We start from the raw sequence: 21807 nt of genomic DNA on the forward strand, positions 1-21807 counted from the left end.
GTTCCTAACAATGGGAGCTATTAACTGAAGTCATGTGAATAGAGCAAGGAAACCATAAGAGTAAGGACTCTTGAGTCCATAAAGAAAAGTTGCAAAAAGTGTTTACATATACATACCTACATACCTATGAAAGCAAAGGGCTACTTTTGTGCAGATATGTAAGCACATCTTACATTTCTGAAATTAGACATGTAAGAAAATGAATTGATGGTGATTGCCTTACAGTAAAACCTACTAGGACACAAATCATTTGACATGAAACCTGCTTAATTTGCCATTCTGACCTCAGAGCCAAGCACGAGGCATAATATGGTACATGCTTAATGCATTAATATTCGAATTTTCAAAGGAATATGAATAAGCTCAATAATGTTTTCCATTACTTCTCTGTATCATAAGCAATGATGAAATTTCATTTGTTGTGTGAAACAAACTTAATATAAAATGATACACATTGATCAAAATGACATTCCGCTAACAAGTAAATTCAACTTCTAACACTGTATTCAACTTCTAACACTTATATTTTCATATAAGCTGAATTTATTTTTCCCAAACAATATATTTTTATACTATTAATTAGTTTTCTAAAATTTATGCAGAGTATGTTTGCCCAGATGTCCTATGTTTTTCAAGAAATGGGGCTTAAATTTTACTTGAAAGACAATTTGGAAAAAATTTTATAGACTAAAAATTGTAATTCTAGGGATTTTAAGTTTGTAGCATGAGGGTTTTAATCTTCTGACCCTGACGAAGTGACGAACTATGCTTCATTAGTTTCCTGCTTATTCTTCAGGTATTTCACTTAAAAATGGAAATATATGTCCTGATTTTACACACACACACACACACACACACATACACACACACCCCACAAGCATATTTAGTATGAAAAGACAGCATTCCTGCTATAGATGATGTACTTTTTTTATCTGACAACAATTTTGGAATATTTTGTACCAGTATAAGAATGCTATTAATTTTGGGCCAAGGTACATAACTTAGTTTTCTTAGTAATTCCTACTCAGTTGATTCTTCAGAAATTCTAGGTATACTACCTAAAGTATCAAATTACCTAACATAGAGATAAATGTATTCCTTCTTTGCCATTAGACATACTTTTTTTCATTTCTTTTGTCTAATTTCATCATTAAACAATAGCCATGCTAGCAGGCAACTTAAATGGAGCACATGAAGTATTTGTTCATTAAAGATTGTACTGACTTTTAGATTGAAATATATTCTACTTTTGTCTAATTTCTCAATCACATATTTTATTATTTTATTTAGCAATCTATTACACATTCTAGTGCAATAGAAATCTAAACAAGAAGCTGTGTAATAAGAAGGCAGCCATGTTAGTAGTAGTTGAAGGTGCTTAGGAAAAAGTGGCCTGGAACAGCCTCTGGTTCACTATCAGGATCTGATCTTCTTAGAGGGTCAAGAACCCACTCTCAGCATGTCAGGAGGTAAGCCTATGGGAAATCCAGGAGAAGCAAAGGGAATTGGGTGGGCTCAAGTTCTATCTTATCCGCGCAAAAATGTTTTCCAAGCCTCTGCCACACTTTGTTTTATACTCCTTAGGTTCACTGTGGCCAATCTCCAGTGCTCAAGAGTAGATGAAACCTGGACACTTCTGTGGGATCAGGTGGTGTCCTGAACTTATCCAGGCAGCTGGGCGTAGTGAAAGCAGAATTTCATCAGCATTTGGACAGGCCAAGGAAAACTACAAGTCTTGGCCAAGCTCTCTTGAGTACTGAGAGGGTGACGATACAGGACAGAAGTAGAAAAGTTCTTGCCTCCATATGCATGTCACTTGAGAATCCTCTTCCCCGAAGTGAGACTTACAGTACTAAAGCAAACTGGGGCCCCCTACCCCCAAGTTCTTCATTGCTGTTACCATGTGTTTAATCACCAAGACTTCCTTTTGTTGTCTAAGCATTCTTACTTGGGTATTTTGTTCTGATTTTACGGAGACACTTACTTTCTCTAACCTCTGAAAATATTAATGTTCCTGAGTTACCTTTCCTCCATAAATAACGCTACCTATGAATTATTGTTTTATTTTCTGTTTGGTTGTTTTGTTCATTTTCTTTGGTTTTTGTATTTGTATTTCATGATGAAGGTCTTCCTCAGCTATCTGGATATCCTTTATTGTCTGCTAGTGCTGTAGGGTCAGGAATAGAGCTTTTGGGACCACTGAGCACATATTTGTGATGCACTCTCCAGGATAGATTAATCTCAACAATTTGAGGGCTTTCCTCTTTGAGCTGATCAGATTCATCAACAAAGACTCTCCTGATCTCCAGACGAGAAGGTAAAGACAAGTGTTCTGAGCTATGAAGAGAAGAAACAGCACTAAACCCTGAGGGCATCTGGCAGGAAACCCTGTTTTCCTCTCTCTACCATGTGAACTATTCTCTTGGGCTGGGAGAAAATCAGCCACTGAGAAACACAGGGTCAGGGATTACTGCTTCTTAAATAGCTTTTACCCAACCTTCCTTATTTTAGCTACTGTTCCTTTACCATTTGGAGGTTGCCATACACTTCCAAATCCCAAGCCATTTGAGAACTCTGAGGTAGAAATGGAATAGGGGCTTGGATTTCTTCTTGCCAAGTTTAGAATTAAGTTTCCTATGTCTGTTTGTTTCCCCTCATCAAGATACTCTTCTGCTCTGTCTATTCTCCTTTATTCCCCTTGAGTTAGATCTTAAAAACAAATCTTTATAGTAACTTTAACAAAATACTTGGAAGGAGCGAATTTAGAGGTGTTTGATTCACTACCCTCTACTGAAAGCCCTCAAGAGTTTTGTTTTGTTTATTTAATCACAATGGCACTTAAAGTCTAAGGAGATGATGACATTATGTTCTCCTTGCATTATTAAATAAATGTTATTTGATCAGGTTGCAGTGTTCTTTAATGTGCTGTTAAATTGTGTTTGCTAGTAAATTATGGTATTTGCATCGCTATTCATAACTGAGATTGGACTGGTTTCCTTTTGTGCAAGCTCTGTTAGGTGTTTATGACAATTTGTTACATAAAATAACTTGGAAGATATCATTGTATTACTATAGAACACTGCTGTCTGCCTTACAATTAATCAATTGTAGAACACTGTTAGAGTGTTGATTGATCTGTGTCTTGGAGCTACTTCAGAGTGGCTCTCTTGCCAATTTGGGCTCTTTTTTTTTTTTTTTTTTTGGTAGTTGGTTTATTGAACCTTTTTGTTTGCATATTTTTTTCTAGGAAATCATATTTTTTGCAAAAATTGTATTTCTGTTATAACGGATACATTTCAATAAGATGAGAAAAGAAGCATCACATTTTTAGTGTTCATTATATTGTTATTTTGTGCTTATTTTGTATTTTCTGTTTTCTACTTTCTTATTAATAATTTAGCTAAGTTTCTTATATTGTACATTTTTAGAGGCTATTCATATTTTTGATTTTTGCAAATCTTCAGTGTTCTAGCTATCTTTTAAAAATACTTACAAGTTCTTTTCTCTTACTTTTCATATGCAAACAATAAGGATTTCTCCAGTAACAATGCTTCCTCTAAATCATTCTGTATTATTTCTTGCTCTTGAAATTTCAAAGTTGAATGATTAATTAGGTAACTTTTATTCTCTTTCTTATATACTCATTAAGCATGTTTAGAGTTATAAAGTTTCTTCCAAGAAATATTTTAATTACATCTCATATATTCTAGTAAATAATAACATTAATGATTCCATTAACTTTTTTGCAGATAGAAATTTTATCTTGGGGTTTTTCATCAAGTTATATTTCCTTTTCATTATTTTAATAACTTAGTTTTAATATTATTATAAAATAACATGTGATCATTAGAGAAAAAAATCAAAGACTATGAACAAGTTAAAACAACAATATTAAAAATGCTCTCAATTCTGTGAACCCCAAAACAATCTTCCAAACATCTTTTTTTCGGGGATGAGAAAACATCATACTTTCTGGTTTCAAAATATATTACAAAGCTACGATAATCAAAACAGTATGTTACTAGCATAAAAATAGGCAGACTGGATAGAGCAGAAAACTCCCAAATAATTCCATCCATTACCATCAGTCAGCTGATCTCTGAGAGATGTAAATCGTGAATGGAGAAATGACAGTCTCCATTATAAAAGGTGCTGGGCCATCTCTAGCAATAAAGGAAATGCAAATTAAAACCATGCTAAGATTCCACCTCACCCCTGTTAGAATAGCCATCATCAGCAACACCACCAACAACAGGTGTTGGCGAGGATGCGGGGAAAAAGGAACCCTCTTACACTGTTGGTGGGAATGTAAACTAGTACAACCACTCTGGAAAAAAATTTGGAGGCTACTTAAAAAGCTAAACATTGATCTACAATATGATCCAGCAATACCACTCTTGGGGATATACCCAAAAGACTGTTACTCCAGAGGCACCTGCACACCCATGTTTATTGCGGCACTATTCACAATAGCCAAGTTATGGAAACAGCCAAGATGCCCCACTACTGATGAATGGATCAAGAAAATGTGGTATCTATACACAATGGAATTTTATGCAGCCATGAAGAAGAACAAAATGTTATCATTCGCTGGTAAATGGATGGAATTGGAGAACATCAATCTGAGTGAGTTTAGCCTGGCCCAAAAGACCAAAAAGCATATGTTCTCCCTCATATGTGGACATTAGATCAAGGGCAAACACAACAAGGGGATTGGACTTTGAGCACATGATAAAAGCGAGAGCACACAAGGGAGGGGTGAGGATAGGTAAGACACCTAAAAAATTAGCTAGCATTTGTTGCCCTTAATGCAGAGAAACAAAAGCAGATACCTTAAAAGCAACTGAGGCCAATAGGAAAAGGGGACCAGGAACTAGAGAAAAGGTGAGATCAAAAAGAATTAACCTAGAAGGTAACACCCACGCACAGGAAATCAATGTGAGTCAACTCCCTGTATAGCTATCCTTATCTCAACTAGCAAAAACCCTTGTTCCTTCCTATTATGGCTTATACTCTCTCTACAACAAAATTAGAAATAAGGGCAAAATAGTTTCTGCTGGGTATCGAGGGGGTGAGGGGGAGAGAGAGGGGGTGGAGTGGGTGGTAAGGGAGGGGGTGGGGACAGGGGGGAGAAATGACCCAAGCCTTGTTTACACATATGAATAATAAAAGAAAAAAAAAGATAACCTACAAAAAATAAATAAATAAATAAATAATAAAAGGTGCTGGGAAAACTGGATCTCGACAGGCAGAAGAATTAAATTGGGCCCTTATCTCATGCTATCTACAAAAATCAACTCGAAATAGACAAAAGGCCTGAACCTGTAAAACTACCTGGAAAAAGATAAACAGAAAAAAATGTATTTTGGCTTAACCAATGATATGTTTTAATACAACACCAAAATATTACAGGCCACAAAATTTAAAATGGATGTGTCCATTTATGAAAATTGGATTAAAAAATGATATATATAAACAATAGCATGCCATTCTCCCTTAAAAAACAATGAAATCCTGTCATTTGTGGCATGAATGAGCCATGAACAGAAAGACAGGCGTGGCACAATGTCTCATATGTTCAGAATACAAAAGGTTAGACCTGTAGAATCAGAGGACACAGGGTGATTACAGAGGCCGAAGAAAGTAGGAAGGAGGGAGGGATGGGGAAAAGCTCACAGTTAGATAGGAACAGTTGTGGTCACCCAGTAGGGTGACTACAGGTAACAATAATATCCTGCACATTTCAAAATGCTAGAAGACAGGAATCTGACAGTTTTTACCACAAATAAATAACAAATATTTGAGGAGATAGAATGCTTTAACTGATTTAAACATAGTATGATGTGTCATAACATTGCATAATCTCCCAATACCAAGAATAGTTTTTACGTTTGTAGAACAGTTAAATTTAATAAAACTAATTAAAATGCAAAAACTAAAAGTGTTGATGGGAATATGAAGAAAAGAATAGCCGTTTGCACAGATGTTGAGATTATAAACTGGTTCACCTAATATGTAAAACAATATGGAGGGTCCCCCCAAATTCAAAGTATTAACACCATATGATCCAACATCCCACTCTTGACAAATATTCAAAGCAAATTAAGTCAGTATCTTGAAAATATATCTACATTTCTATGTTTATTGAGAATTATTCACAATACCTAAAATAATGGAAGTGACTTAGATGTCTATCGACAGGTGGATGAATAAAGTGTGGTAAACACCCTTGAAATGGAAAATTAATCCACCTGAAGAGCAAAGAAAGCCTGCCATTTGTAGCAAATAAAATAAGCCAAACACAGAGCACCAGCCATTATATGACATCACTTACATGTGGACTCTTGAATCTACATAGTCAAACTTAAAGAAGCAGAAAATAAAATATTTCCAGAACCTGGGGAGGGGATGGTAATGAACAACACTGATCAAAGGTGTAAAATTTCAGTTACTCAAGACAGATTAGCTCTGGAGATCTGGTGTGCAGCAACGGATCCTGTACACGAGTGGATCCTAAGTGTTCTTACCATGAAAAAGAAATGAGTATGGTACCATGCAAGTAACAGACATGTTAACCGGTATCACTTCATAATAACTAAACGTGAAACCAGTGAAGTTTGCACCTTAAATATGAATAATCTTAATTGTCAATTATACTTCAGCAAAGCTGGATTAAAATGAAGAAGATGGTGGAAATTTTATTTTGAATTTCCTCTTTGACCAAAGATTTATTAAAAAGCAGAATTTCCCATTACTGATGTCACAGACTTTTTGTTTTTCCTCAGTTTGTTAATAATTTAAAATTTTTGGGATCAAAGAAATTTGTCAGTATCATTTCTGCCTTGACAATTAATGGGTTTTCTTTTTTGACCTAATATATGGCCAGTTTTTATGAGAGTTCTACAGATATTAAAAGTGTGTTTTCTGTGCTGGTTTTGTGTTTTACTTGTGGGATACAGTCTGAAATATATTTAGGACATTAACTTTAGATAAGCCAATCTGCCTTTGCTAGGCTTTTCACTGCATCTATCACTGACTGAAAAATGAACAAATAAATTGCCATACTAACTACATATTTTCACTAATTTTTCATCCTGTCTCTTGTTTTTGCTACAGACTCTTGATGTTATAGTTGGTGTTATTTTCCTTTAAATATTTTCCATAAGCCTTAATATTAAATTTTATCCTTATTAGCCTTACTTAAGGATTTTTTTTTTGCCCATTGTAAAGATAATAACAGCTTCTTTCTTTTTGATTGTGGTACCCAAATTACTTTGCCATTCCCAAATGAGATTAAAACATTGTTTGATAAGCCTTAAGTTAAATAACTAATTTTGTTATCTAATCTGGAAGTCTCTAGCTCATTTAATTCACTTATTTCTATAGCAAATGAATCTGTGCTGGACCACATGTTTTTGCAACAGGTTCATATATAAAAGGACACTTACTACCTGGGATTGTCTTTGCACTCCAAGATTTGGAGTATGGATTGATTTTGTCTTTGATTCTCCACAAATAATGAAGGCTGACAGCTGTACAGTGTTCTACATAGTCAGTTGTCTGTGTTCAGGCTGCCACAGGGAAAGAGCACACTACTCATGATTTTCTCTGCAATTCAATTAATAACCTATTATTCAGCCTTAATTTCATCAGTGAAATTATGTCATCTGCAGGAAAATGATGGAACTGGAGATCATCATGTTAAGCGAGATAAGCAAGACCGAGACAGACAAATAATCACATTCTTTCTCTTATATGTGGAACTTAAAAAACAAAACGACAAAAAGAAAAAAAAAGCAGAATGAGTGTAAAAGAGGGACTGTTCGATGGTAGGAACCAGTGGGAGGAGGAAGGGGAAAGGACAGAATGAAGAAGGTGAATAGGCTGCAAGAACTTCACATGCAGTATGTAAATGGAATTAAGAAACCTGTTTAAATTGTTTTTGAATGGGGGGAAGAGGATGAGAAAGAACAACAGGGTGTGAATTTGATCAAAGTACTTCACATGCATTATGGAACTATCACAATGAGACCCCTTGTATAATTAATATACACTAATAAAAATGTATAGATACGTCATCTCTGCCTCTCACAGGTCAGGGAACTTCTGCTGCCAACCCTGCACCCGTTGAAGGCATGTCACGTCCAGGTTCCTGTCATCACTGGAGGATGTTCGTTATTTACTCCCCAAAACTCATATTCTTCCTCTCTACTGTTTTTAAAGTCTCTCCACTTACACTGTGGCTTGGAGTCCTCCTTGTCAACAGTTGGTTTTTGTTTGTTTGTGGTTTAACAGAAATTTCTGTTTTTGTTTCTCCTCCTTTTTGCTTTCAAATGACACCAGGATGGTAAAACTTCTAACTTTACAATTGTCCATATTTAAACCAAGAACCTCATTTGTAGTTTTTCATGACCAGATATTCCCAGTGCATTTTCAAATTTGTTCATTTTCGAAATGCTTTTACCGTGAGATAACCTGAGGATCTTCAAACGACCAAAAGGTGTTCATGGCCCTTCTCCATCTTGTTATCTAGAGTCGTGTGTGTGTGCGTGTACAATTCTTCTTTGTCACAGCGGGTTATCACTGAAGACTGAGGCACCTGCGACCCCACACCCCAATCTTTTAGAAAAGAGACTCCATTGCTCTCCTGCCTCCACAGTGTCCTTTACAAATGGTGATTTTATTTAAGAAGTGAGCAAACTTTATAGAATAAATTTCTGTTCTCCCTTAAAACTCAGAAATGTTATTTTAAAATATATTTCATATTTAGAACACAGAAGCTATGAACTGAGGTGTTCAGTCAAGTCTATACTTTGATCCGACCAAATAATCAAACTCTGATTTGGTGCAATTTCCTCATTACTTATTTTTTGGAGGTGTTTTCTAAGCATTTTCTAATAGCATTCATTACCAAAGGAACACAGGTTCTGTCATCGCTGCACGCTGTGTATTGTTTTATAATATTTGCTGCAGCAGGGAGAACATGCGTGTTCCCTATCCAATTAGGTTTTTAGTATTTTCCCCTTGAGTTTCACAGAAAAGAGGGTTTTATGAGTTATCTCGGCAATACTTTAAACTTGATAATGTTGACTGCCCAATACCGAGAACTGCAGTGTGTTCACATCCTTGGGTACTGACTTTGTATCTATGATGACGTAATATATTGCTAGAAAAACTCAAGACAAATTACACTAAGGCTAGGCATCATCCCAATGGAGATCTATATGAAACTGTATTTCAAACCACTGCAATAATTTCAAAAACTGGCCCACTTGTTAAACTCAAGTAGGTGACTGGTGTTTAAACATCATATCTGTGACGTGGTATGGTGGCAGATCTGTGATGTCTAATGGTTTGTACCCCATCCGTAGGCGTATAGCTGGTGTGGATTATTTTGCAGGCATTTGTGGAATTTTATAGAGTAATTTCTCTCTCTCATCAGGTTTATTTCAGTTGAAACATTCAGATGATAATTCAAACATTGAGCTACCTGGACAGGTGAACAGCACCAAGGCTCAGCCTGAGGACTCAACATCCACTGTGACAAGTGTGGGGCCGGGCTCTCCCAGGAGGTCTCACTTTGACTTTCATAATGCCTGCTGTCTGGACTCAGAGCCACCATGGAAACCCACAAAACCTACAGGAACCAGCAAAGCTCAAACTCGTTATTGCTGGAGGGTAAGACTTGGCAAACATTTTCTCTAAAGGGCAATTAGTAAACATGGTACCTGTTTACAATTATTTAACCCTGCCATGATAGGGCAAAAGCAGCCTTAGACAATACATAAATAAAGGGCCGTGTGTTTTCCAATAAAACTTTATTTATAAAAACATTGAAGGACCAGATTTTACCCACAGGCCAGAGTGTGTGACCTCTGTTTGAAACTTTTTAAAGCACATTAATAAAATGTGTATCTTGTCTGATCAGTCCCTACATTTCTAATGAATTATCTTAATCTTACTATATATACTAATATACTTTAATTAACTTTTGCAAAGGAATATCATTCTACACTGCTTCAGTATTCAATATAGGGTCTTCCAATGTTTTAGGTTTTGAACGAATTACAGAGATCATAAAAATTACATGTTTCTAGTGGTGAGATAAATTAAACCACTTTTATTTCTGGCAAGATACATTAAACCACTTTTAACTATCCTGAGAATTATCTTCTTCAACATAAAAATACTCAGAACAAAATTTTCCAAGAATTTAAGCTTTTCTCAAGGGTTTAATTTTTTCAAATAAATTAATTGTGTTGGTTGATTATGGCACCATATCCTGCAAAACTTCATGAAGACAAAAACTTATGAAGCAAATAATATCTTTGTTCATTAGAGAAAAATTAGCAGACAAATATGCAGTGAATAAATTGATTTAGCTCTACTTAATTGACAGAGACATCAGAAAAATTAATGTTACAACCATGTCTGATGCATTCACCACTCTAGAAAAAGCCATTTTCTACTCAGCCATCAAGTCAAACTGTTTAACTTCAAAAGCTGTTTCTGTTGCAACACCAAGAGATACATACCCAGCCCCGAGTCCTAGCATTTTAAAGCCACCTTCTTTTCTGTGTATTGGTTAAAAAAAAAAAACCCACTTTCTCTTCACTCACAGTGTCCCCTCTTCACATGACATGCAGTTGTCTGACTTAGTACAAGACAACTTTGCAAACTCAGACAGCCAGTGGGTGAAATTACTGGCACCTTTAACTCCATCCTCTCTTGCATTTTCCCACCTCTTTGGTAATGCAACACTTGTTTAAAGACTTATTTTCAGCTTTCTTTTGCAGTCTGAGATTTTAAAACACTTTCAAATCAGGATCGTAGCATTTCTGGTGCAGTTTTGATGTACAGCAGCACCCTGTTAATAAAGTGACTCACATTATAACGTATTCTTAAAGAATGACTTCTTTATCCAAAGATATATCAGTATTTTACAGGATACCATCACAAGCCACCCAAATTACTAAGAAATTAAAGATTCCAGTATCCACATAGCATTAGGGTCAATCCAATAAATTAGGTCTCTTAATTTTGGACATGTGGAAAAATTTCTTCTTTATAAACCCTAATTTTGAAGAATAAATATGTATTTTTAAAATAGACATATTTAAAGTAACACTTAGCTATTTTGAATACTGATGTGAACCAAAAAATTTGAACTTATAAAGCATTAAAAAAAGCATATGCTTAATTATTCAAGTAGTTTTAAATAGTTGTAAGACATTTTTCAAGATAGACTTTGGATAATTTAGTGCTTAAAGTATATGGTTGTCTGACAGCAAGTGTCACAGAGCAGATGTTGTGCATCTGTGCGATGGTGGTGCAGGTACTCCGGGAAAAGAAAGAGAAAAATGTTTCAGAATCACATGGGTGGGAGAGGGCTAAACGCTAACTTCTGGCTTTTCTACACACAGTTTAGTTCCTGCCACACACTGACCATATGGACATGTGTAGGGAAGAAGAACAATTTAAATTTCAGAAAAGAAGTAAAATAAGAAAAAAAAGAGCTTTTATGTTTGTTGGTTGGAGCACTGGAGTTTGGACTCAGGGCATCATGACTTCCAGTGCTCTACCACTTGATCCCCTCTTTGCTTTAGTTATTTAGCTATTTTTCAGATAGGGCCTCACTCTTCTTGTCCAGACTAGCCTTGGACCAGTCCTCTTACCTGCACCTCCTGCCCGTGTAGCTGGAATTACAGGCACATGTCACCACACCCAAATTCCAGGAATCTAATGTACGGCACAGTGGTTATACCTGATTACACTGAATTGTTCATAGCTGAAATTTGCTAAGAGGAGAGATCTGAAGTGTCCATCCTTCTGCTACACACACACACACACACTCATATACACACATGCACACACACATGCACACATGTACACATACACTCATACACACATACATACACACATATACACACATATACACACACATACACACATGTACGCACATACACTCATATACACACACATACACACATAGCAATCATGTGTGGTGATTAATTTTATTATGGTAATCACTGCACAACACATTGTACACCTTAAAATACACACTTTTTAACTTGTTAATTATACTTCAAGGCAGCTGAAAATGGGAACTTTATAAAAACTTCACAGTACTCTTTTAAAAATCATGTGTGGATATTAGTATGAGTCCCATTAGAAATGGTGACTACTACCCCCATTTTTCCAGGATGAAACTGAAGTTTGCTGAGGACAACTTTTCCCCAAATTACAGAGCTGTCTCATTCCACTGAATTCTATCATCCTGTTTCTTTCTTTTCCAGGACCATGAAAGTCAAGGGCTACAGTAGCTAGCAGCCAGGATTGGATTCTTTAAAAAACTAGGCATGTCACCAGTCTTTGCAGTAGAAATCCATTGGATTATAAACCTGGCTGTGAAGTGACAAGTTTGGAGTGAGGAAGTAAGGAGAGTGCAGGGTGCAGAAAAGGTGAAGAGTCAGAGGAAAGAGGCAAAGACCAAGGTCTAGAACATTTAGAACTCACTATAATCCAAGCTCCACGGGAACAGGGGTACTGTCTGCTTTATGACCTAGGAATCATTGAGGCCTATTTCAGGGCCTAGCAAATGGCGATGGTTGAATCTCAATGGAGAGAGAAGGAAGTCAGTGTGGAAAGAAGTGGCAACACCACGTGTCATGAACCACGGTGCTGCTCAACATAGCCAAAAACACAGGTGAGGAAATTGTATTTTTACTTTGTTTCTTCCCCATAGTTCTGTGCTCTTTACTCCCCCCAACCAAGGCAAGTAAGGATTAACTCCATCTTAATGCATCAGGGTGCGAATGTTAAAGAAGAATCATAAACAAAAAAGGAATGAGTTTATTTTTGTTTTGGTTTTATTTTTTGGGTTTCAAAGTAGATTTTGGGAACCCATAATGAAGTAATAGATTGAGAGAGAAAGCATTTGGGTTTCAAAAATCTAATTGGTCATAAAAACTCTGGAAGAGTACACAATAGATCAGAGTAAATTGTATGACGAACTCCAGATGAGGGCCAGAGACAGAAAAGAGGAAAATGGAAGGGACAGAGAAAAGCAAGTGGCCAGAGCCCCAGTGTGTGGCTGAGAAAGCTCTCTGTGTTCCACTGTCACAACTGGACTAGGTCCAATGAAGTTCATGGAAGTTAATACAATTCCTAATAAATTTGGGTAACTGGAGGTGAGAGAGGATTTATGCAATGAATTTCCAATTAAAACTAGAAAAATGACAGAATTCACAAGCTCTCTTGTGCTTAGTCTGCTATGAAAATCATAAACTAAAAATGGTTGCTGGGTGTGTCTAGCAAGAAAAGACTGTTTAGAAAGAACAGAGGACCCTGACAGGTGTCATTTTGAAAGTAAAAAAGGTGTTAAAACTGACTGGATTTTAAAATGGCTAAAGATTCTTTGAGTATAAGAATTATTCCATCCACAAAATCGTGGAAATTTTCTATTGGGTGGGAGATTGTTTAACGATTTATGTTGATCATGACTTAACTGCAAGCAGGCAGGGCCTTCTCTACAAAAGTAGCTCGTGATCTTTTCAACTGTTATGCCCTTCAGTGCTCACTTAAGGAATTGCCCTGTCTTTGTTAGAACAACTAGGAATACACCATGGTTTTGATTTTGTGATGCGACTTAGTCTTTTTGTCTGTTTGGTTTGTTTTTGTTTTTGTAATCTTGGCACTGGGGATTGAACTCAAGCCTCACGCTTGCTGGAGAAAGCACCTCACCACTTGAGTTATGTCCCCACCTTTGTGTTTTATTTGATCTTGTTTGGCTTTTGAGACAAAGTCTCCTAACTTTGCCTGTGATGATGTAGAACTGTGATCCTCCTACATCTGTCATCTGAGTAGCTGGGATTATAGATGTGCACTCCACACCTAGTTGTGATGTAACATTTTGAAGCTTAAATACCTGCATACAAATCTCACTAATTCCTACCTGATTGATTCTAAAAGTACATTTATATCTTTGAATTTACTGCTTTGGAGTTCTGAGCATGTTATGTACATACAAGTTCTGCTTTATATTACATTACAAACTTCTTCATGTCACAGAGCTTATAGATTTAGGTGCATTACATATAGGATATATCTTGTCCATGTTAATGGAGGATTACATTTTAAAGTAATATGATTTTTAATACACTGAAGTTTTGTCCTTTTTAATCCATTATTAACAAGGAATTTAAATATAAAGGTTGATATTCTGCATCTAAATTATACTTCTTATATAGATCATGTCACACAGACCCATAGCACTTCCCAGAGACAGATTTCAAAATGTAATATCTTTAACTTTTATTGCAAAGACTGTCCCAGAGTGTTTTCTGATTATAAAAAATATACAGTGTATTCTATACATAAAGAATGCAGAGACAATAACTCTAAAAACAGGACTTATGAAAGCATCTTTACTGTCATTTTGCGAAGTCTCTCCATTTAAATTTTAGCATTCCCAAGTTTCCCACTGTGAAAAAGCAAAAAAGTAATTTAAGTAGCAAGTACCAAGACTCTTAAAAAAGACTGATAAGTATACATGTGTGTGTGCTTAACAGTTATTGTGGACATACACAAACACGTGTATATTGAAAAAATTCTTTCTCTTCCCCTAGTGTTTTTAGTTGAAGGTAAAGCAAAACAAAATTATAGTTATTTAAAGGGAAATAGTGGCAAGAAGTAAGATTGATGACTTATCAATAAGAAAGAATGCAAATAGGAAAAGATATTTAACAAAAGGGAAAAGAAGAAAGGGTCAATCCAAATCATGAGGGAAAAAAAACATGTGCAATGTGCATACAAGCACACTCAGCATAAAACTATACGTGGGTGGGTTTTATTTACCATTATGTTTACCTAACAGTAGATTAGGACTTCCCATCTCACTGGGTGTTGTAGTTGTTGTCTATAACCTCAGCCTTTGGGATGCTGAGGCAGAAGGATGGCAAGTTTGAGGCCAGCCTGGGCTACTAGTGAATTCAAGACCAGTCTAGCAAAACTTTCCATCTCTCCAAACCTATGTCCTATGCATTACTCTCTTTCTACTTCATTCCTTTTTTGAATCTTCTAAACACATAAAATATTCAGCAGGTCTACAATCCTATTTAAAAACTTAAACACAGGATTTCGAGATAAGAGGTATCTTTGTTTTCACAGCATCTCATACACACTCTCGTATTGCAAATGAAGATAACATAGTCCATTATCAGGAATGACTTAATCCAATAGCATCCATCATAATAATTGCCATACATACTGCTTGACTTTTCAAAATTTCTCTTTTACTTGAACATCTTGAAATCTAATCATTGAAGTAATATAAGGAAAAGGGAGAAATGTCTAGAAGGTAGGAATATTTTTTCTAATACACCCATAATCAAATGCATGAAAATGCTCCTTATTAAATCAGTCTATTTTTAGGAATAGAAGACACACAGAACAATATTTGGAATGAGGGTGATTCCACAGATGGAAGTTTTCTTCCTTTCTATATATCAAAGAGAAAAGTTCTTATAACACAAAAAGAAAAGAAAGCACCTGGTCAATGTTGGTTAAACTGAAACGACTCTGGCAGTGATAAAGTATTACACCCTGCACTAGTGACAGGGGTGGAGCTAAGAGTTCTTCTGGTTCAAAGCTCCTCAACCCAAGCATTACTGGAATTTGGGGCCTGGTGGTTCTTTGTTGTGAGTGGGTAGCTGTCTTACACATCATAGCATAGATACGTAACAGCATCCCAGGACATGAGCTACCAGATATCCTGACAGAGCAACAGTATCAGAGGAAAACCACTGTCAATGGAGAGCCACCAATCTATTCCCATCCCTTTATCTCTCTAATGTGGCTCAGGTTCATAAATTCATTCAGCAAAGCTGTTTAACCACACAGACATGATCAGACACACTTCAGCGCTCTTTCTGCAAAGCCAAGCTTCCCTTTGGTTCTATTGCACATCAAAATGAATAGTGTCATATGTCCTGCTGAACATGGTTGCTGAAGTGGGGAGGTGAAGCTAGTCAGACTCTATAACCACCTGCAGTGGGCCAGTCTTCAACCATATGCAAGTGACGGAAACCTAGACTTCAAGTGCAGAAACATACCTCTATTTGGATATGCTTTTGTGAGCATACCCAAAGTAATAAACATCAGATGTACTTGCTTTTATTTGAGCAGATAAAATATGCAAAGCCTCCAAACTTTACTAGGTAGGATATCTGACAAGCTAATTGCCAGTAAATTGTGTACTTCCTTACCAAATACAGTTTTATGTTTGCAGGAATAGTAAGGTTAAAAATTGGTAAAGATTTTAAGATCTGTAAGGAAAATCGGTATCTGGATACCTGAGCTACAATAGATGAAATTTCACTTAGGATGCTCATATTTTGCAGATGAGATACTTTTGTAATCCCTAAAATCCTTCTGTTCTCCTCTCCCTAAAGAATCACCAACTTTGAGCTCATCCTTGCAGCTTTTGGAAGAGAGGAAACATACATTTCATTGCTTTTAGTACCATTTTCTTTTTTCTGTATATAAGTATTTTAAATGCTTATGTCATGACTTTATATCCTGTTCTCAACAAGCTGGACTTCCCAAGTCATCTTTCCTACTTTTAAATCACAGGAGCACAGGAAAGAACAAATCTCCCCATAAGAATGACAAACAAATAACAATTAGGTAAGACTCAAACACTATCAACTCAGTAAACCACAAACTTCTACAATGAATATGGGACAAAGAAAAGAACAAGAATACTCAAATCGCTAGGAGAAAAATAACAGGAGTTAGCATATACCTCTCAATAATAATCCTTAATATCAATGATCTCAACTATCAGATTGAAGGACAGAGACTGGCTGATTGGACTAAGCAAAAAAAAGCAACAAATGCTGGCAAGGCTGCAGGAAAAAGGAAACCTTATACACTTTTGGTAGAAATGTGTATTATTGTAGCCACTATAGAAATCAGTACGGAGAGGTCTCAAAAAATTAAAAAATAGAACTACCTATGATCCAACTATGTCATTTCTAGGTATATACCCAAAAGAATCAGTGCTTACTATAGAAATCACTGAACTATTCACAATAGCAAAGTTGTGGAATCAGATTATATGCGCCCATCTCAAATCAATGGATAAAGAATATGTGATGTGTATATACAATGGAGTATTATTCAGCCATAAAAAAGAAAGAGATTACATCTTTTTTAAGAAGACAAATGGAACTGGAGATCATCAAGTTATGTGAAATAAGCCTGACTCAGAAAGAGAAATTCAAGTTTTCTTTCATTTGTGTAATTTAGAAAAAAAATGCACAAAGGATGTAAAGTAAAAGGTAGTCTACTGGAGATTTGGAAGAGGTTAGATAAGAGTGAGGTGGGTAAGGGAGTGTAACAGATGGGTAATATCATCACATACATGTATTTGAAAGTTACACCTTTGCACAGTTAATATATGCTAGTAAGAAAATCACAAGAATTATGTTACTTGAATAAACCAAAACAGAATGGTAAAACTTAGAGGAGACAATCGTCTTGTCTTAAGCCTTCCAAAAGAAATGTAGCACTGCAAGAAGTTTCAGTTTCTCTCTCCCTAAAACAATCCACCAAGCCACTTCATCATCTCTCAATAATAAAATGTTCACATAAGCATTTTATGTGAAAAAATACTTCCTCATAAAAGGTTAACCATGATGAAAGATAAATGTCTGAACCATCTTTAGTGAGCCATCCTCTCTGAAAAGCAAATGTTGAGGGCGTGCAAAGCCAGAGTCACTGAGATTAAACAGCAGCATTGTCAGGCTCACTTAGGGCAATCTTGTTTGTCTGTATCATTGGCACAATGGTGATGACACAAGGCCTGGAAGTTGAATACAACCTGATGAATCATTAGAGAGAAACCTGAAAGTCACTCACACCATTATCAAACAGAGAATTTGGTAGGGAAGGGAGACAGGTCAGATGTCTAAGAATAACCAGAAGAAAAATATGAATTAAAAGACTCCAATGAAGACAATTTCCTATAGTTACTCCTTAACACAAAAGCATGTTCTCTGCCCCATTGAAACAGATCGGAAGGAAGACAAAATTTAAGAGGTATATATGCTAGGAAGCATCATTTCTCATAATGAAGAAAAAGAGAACACTTCTGGGAAAGTCAGATAAAACAATACTCTCCCTTTAATTCTATCCAAACATTTTCTATACAGTTCATAAAGCTTTGAGAAGATAATACCATATCTAATATAATGGGTTGAGTTATTAATTTATAAAGTAAGAGATAATACCTGACACATCAAAAAACTGAAATTTGCTATTAATTAAAATGCAATTTTTCAATGTAGAAATCACCTTTTATCTAATTAGATATGTCAAATGATCAGAGAGCTATCACAATATTTTTCACGCTCACAAGGAGTCAGAATAAACAAAAAAATCATTTAGCTGTTTCATTCTCATTACTGAATCAAATTTCCCAAACTCTGTCTTCTGGATGCCCATTTGCCCAGTCCATTCTAGCAATTATTTTATAATTCTGATTTTAATTATCAACAGAAACATGCTTCAAATTACATCCTCATTATTTTAAATCTCTATGTTCAATGTGGGATGTGAAGATATTTAGTAATAACTCAAAAGGACCACAAATGGATTAAAAAATGGATTTGAGACACTTTCACAAAAGCATTGTCTTCATTCAGAAGAGTTTCCTCTAAAAAAATCCACATAATATAGAATGATGCTTCCTGGTCCAGGCTATTTTGATGTAAAAGTTATTAAGTAATAAGTCTCAATTACTTCATTATGCACATGGTTCCAAACTTTCCTTTTAGGACAGAGGCACTGTAGCCAGTAAAATTTTCAGTTCAAAAGGCTGCCCAGCTGTACCCTTTGGTGCTACAACAAATACATCTCTGCTTAGCCTCATCATCTTTAGCATCAGACATTTTGTAATAGAGACTTTTGAAATCATATTTTATGGCAGGGATTCTGCTAGGGAAAATTTATTGACTTCACAATCCCATCCAACGCCTCCTGTCATGTGGAACTGTCCCCAGTCCAAGGCAGATTAGTGGATGTGAGCTCTTTCAATTTGGCCCGACTATCTGGCTAAAGAATTTTCTATTACATGGGTGGGTGAGATCTACCAAGTTTGGAACCATTCAATTTACACTGTGGCAGCTGTGTGAGAAAGAGAACACAACAGAGACTGGGAATGAAGTTGAGTAACTCTTACGTTGAAGTTCTGATGAAGTGGCAATGCTGAGATTATAACCTGTTGTTACTCAATTGATTTTTAAAATAGCCCTAAGTGTCTACATTTGTGAGATGGCTTTGATATCTGCTTCCACTGTAGATTCTGGATACATCAAAGTCATGGTTAGAGTTCAGTATAAAGATGCCAGCTGATAGGATATGCAGTTTCTGGAGTGAGCAGGCACCCAAGGGCTCTGTCAAGCTTTGCTGTCTCATACAAGGTCAGTAAGTAAGATCAGGAGAGCTTTGGAAGTCACTTTTAAGTAGCATGCTAGACTTTCAAATCTTCCAATTTGCATGTCTATAAAGTCCACAATCCACACTCAAATATGGATACAAGGAATAAGTTAGTTAAAAGAAAATATAAATAAAATGATGTCGGTGGCCCCTTCATAGTTGCAAAATAGGTGATGTGTTCAATGGATTAGCTTGAAATAAGTAGATTTCTGCAGCATAGAGACTTGTAGAATCAGGAAAAGCAATGAAAAATAATAGCCATTCTTTTTAATGACAAGAATTAACTGCACTTGAAAATGGAATTCATCATTCCAGAAGACAAACAGGGAATGGTGATAAATTATAGGTAGACTAACTTGATATTCTATAAGGGAGCTTTTTTGAAGCAAAATGCATAATTTAAAAATTATACAAAAGAATAAAATTATCATTTAATAGCATCAGGTCATATTTTGAGGAATGTAATTTAAATGAATAATATGTAGAATTCATTTTAACTATTAGCAGTTTGTTTGTCGTGTAAGTACTATTTTGGAAGTTATTTTTATGATCCCACATTAAGGCTGGAACCAGTGGCTCATACCTGTAATTCTAGTTAGGCAGATTACAGGAGACAGAGATCAGGTGGATCTCAGTTTGAAGCCAGCCTGGACGAATAGTCCTCATGACCCTATCTCGAAAAAACCCATCACATAAAAGGGCTGGTGGAGTGGCTCATGTGTAGGCTGTGAGTTCAAGTCCCAGTAACACACACACAAAAAAATACTTCACATTAAGCTTCCAAAATATTAGTGCCATGCAAGCAGTAGATATTTATTTCATAAGTGTTTTCATTGATGAGGAAATATGTTTTCCTAATAGGAATTTCCATTCTTTTATGCATAGCATTAATAAAGATAACTTATGATCAATAAGATTTCACTAATTTGAGGACTAACATTTATTCCATAAAGTTAATTCTTTCTAATTATCATTTTAATGCTATTAGTACATTCTAAAAATTCAAGCATATAAATCTTAGCAAGCTTATAAAGTTTATATAAATAAATGGAAAACATTTTTGTGTCCATTTTCTTTTCTTTCTTGAGAATGGACCTTGTCATGTTGCCCAGGCTGGTCTCAAACTTTCACATTCAAGTGATCTTTCAACCTCAACCACCAGTGTGCACCACTCCCAGCCTCATCTCCTCTCCATAAATAAAAGTCTATGGTTAATCATAAGAAACTATTAGTAACGAATTTCAAGAATGCAGGGCAATTTCAGACTCAAAAGTTAATGATAGAGTTAAAGTAATCAAAATTTGAGAGCTCCAAGGATCCTTTAAAAGTACCCAGTTGGATACCCCATGGTACACATTAAGAAACTGCAGCCTGGCCAGGCAAGGTGGCTCACTCCTGTAATCCTAGCTACTTGAGAGGTGGAGATTGGGAGAATCACGGTTTAAGGGTGCCAGCCCTGGTAAAAATATTCATGACACTCCCATCTCAACCAATAAAAAGCTGGGCATGGTGGTGCGTGTCTGTCATCCCAAACACAAACTGGCGATCAAAGTCCTGGCTGGCCCGGACATAAATGCAAGACCCCGTGCAAAAAATACCTAAAGCAAAAAGGGCTGGGGCGTGGCTCAAGTGGCACAGGGCCTGCCTGGCAAGTGCACAGCCCTGAGCTGTAGCCAAACAAGCAAACAAAAAAGCCTGGAGTAGCTCTGCTGGGGATCACAGAGCTAATATGTGGCAGAGAAGATATTCCTTAAAGTTCACGGATATGAATGCAATTTTTATTTTTAAAATAGTGTTAGTCATCCTTTCAAATTAAATTTTAAGAGGTGTGTCACATTTATATTCCCTTATATATCCATTTTATCACAGATCATCAGATGTGATTATCTTACATGTCCTGACTGTATCCAGAAGCTTTTCTGGATATCTTACCTTGCTTATCCACTTAACAATACTTGATATAAAATGCATATTCTTTGCTTATGTGGTGCCAAAGATGCAAAGTTTCTCTTTGATGCAACTTAAAAGTTTTACATTTCACATAGGTGCTTTGGCATCATTCCCCAAGCATCTTCTAAAGCCTCCTCTGACAACTTCCCTCCTCCAGCACACCACACATTTAAGGGGAATATGGTATAGATTCTTCACACAAGCTCAAAACAAGCAAGAAAGCTTTAAAATGACACAAGCCCCTACCCCCACAGTGATGGGGGCTGCAATATAGGGCCGCATCACCTCTAATGAATCTAAACAGTAGTACTTTGGTCAACTCTAACAAGGCCAATCTAAAGTATTGCTTCTTCTTGA

The 21807-nt window shown here is 36.1% G+C and overlaps 1 protein-coding gene across 24 annotated transcripts in view; it reads right to left on the bottom strand.

Moving 5' to 3' along the window:
- Positions 1-21807, bottom strand: part of Mlip (muscular LMNA interacting protein) — a 234113-nt gene that overhangs the window by 42317 nt on the left and 169989 nt on the right. Inside the window, exon 13 of one of the 24 annotated variants that reach the window (XM_020151820.2) lies at positions 9770-10867. The exons of the other annotated variants lie outside the window; for them this stretch is intronic. Coding sequence (XP_020007409.2) covers positions 10817-10867 — 51 coding nt within the window. The 3' untranslated portion in view covers positions 9770-10816. Of the gene's footprint in view, positions 1-9769; positions 10868-21807 lie in introns of those variants that run through there. 24 annotated transcript variants of the gene reach the window in all.

The sequence above is a fragment of the Castor canadensis genome, chromosome 8, assembly GCF_047511655.1.
Source record: "Castor canadensis chromosome 8, mCasCan1.hap1v2, whole genome shotgun sequence".
Classification (NCBI taxonomy): domain Eukaryota; kingdom Metazoa; phylum Chordata; class Mammalia; order Rodentia; family Castoridae; genus Castor; species Castor canadensis.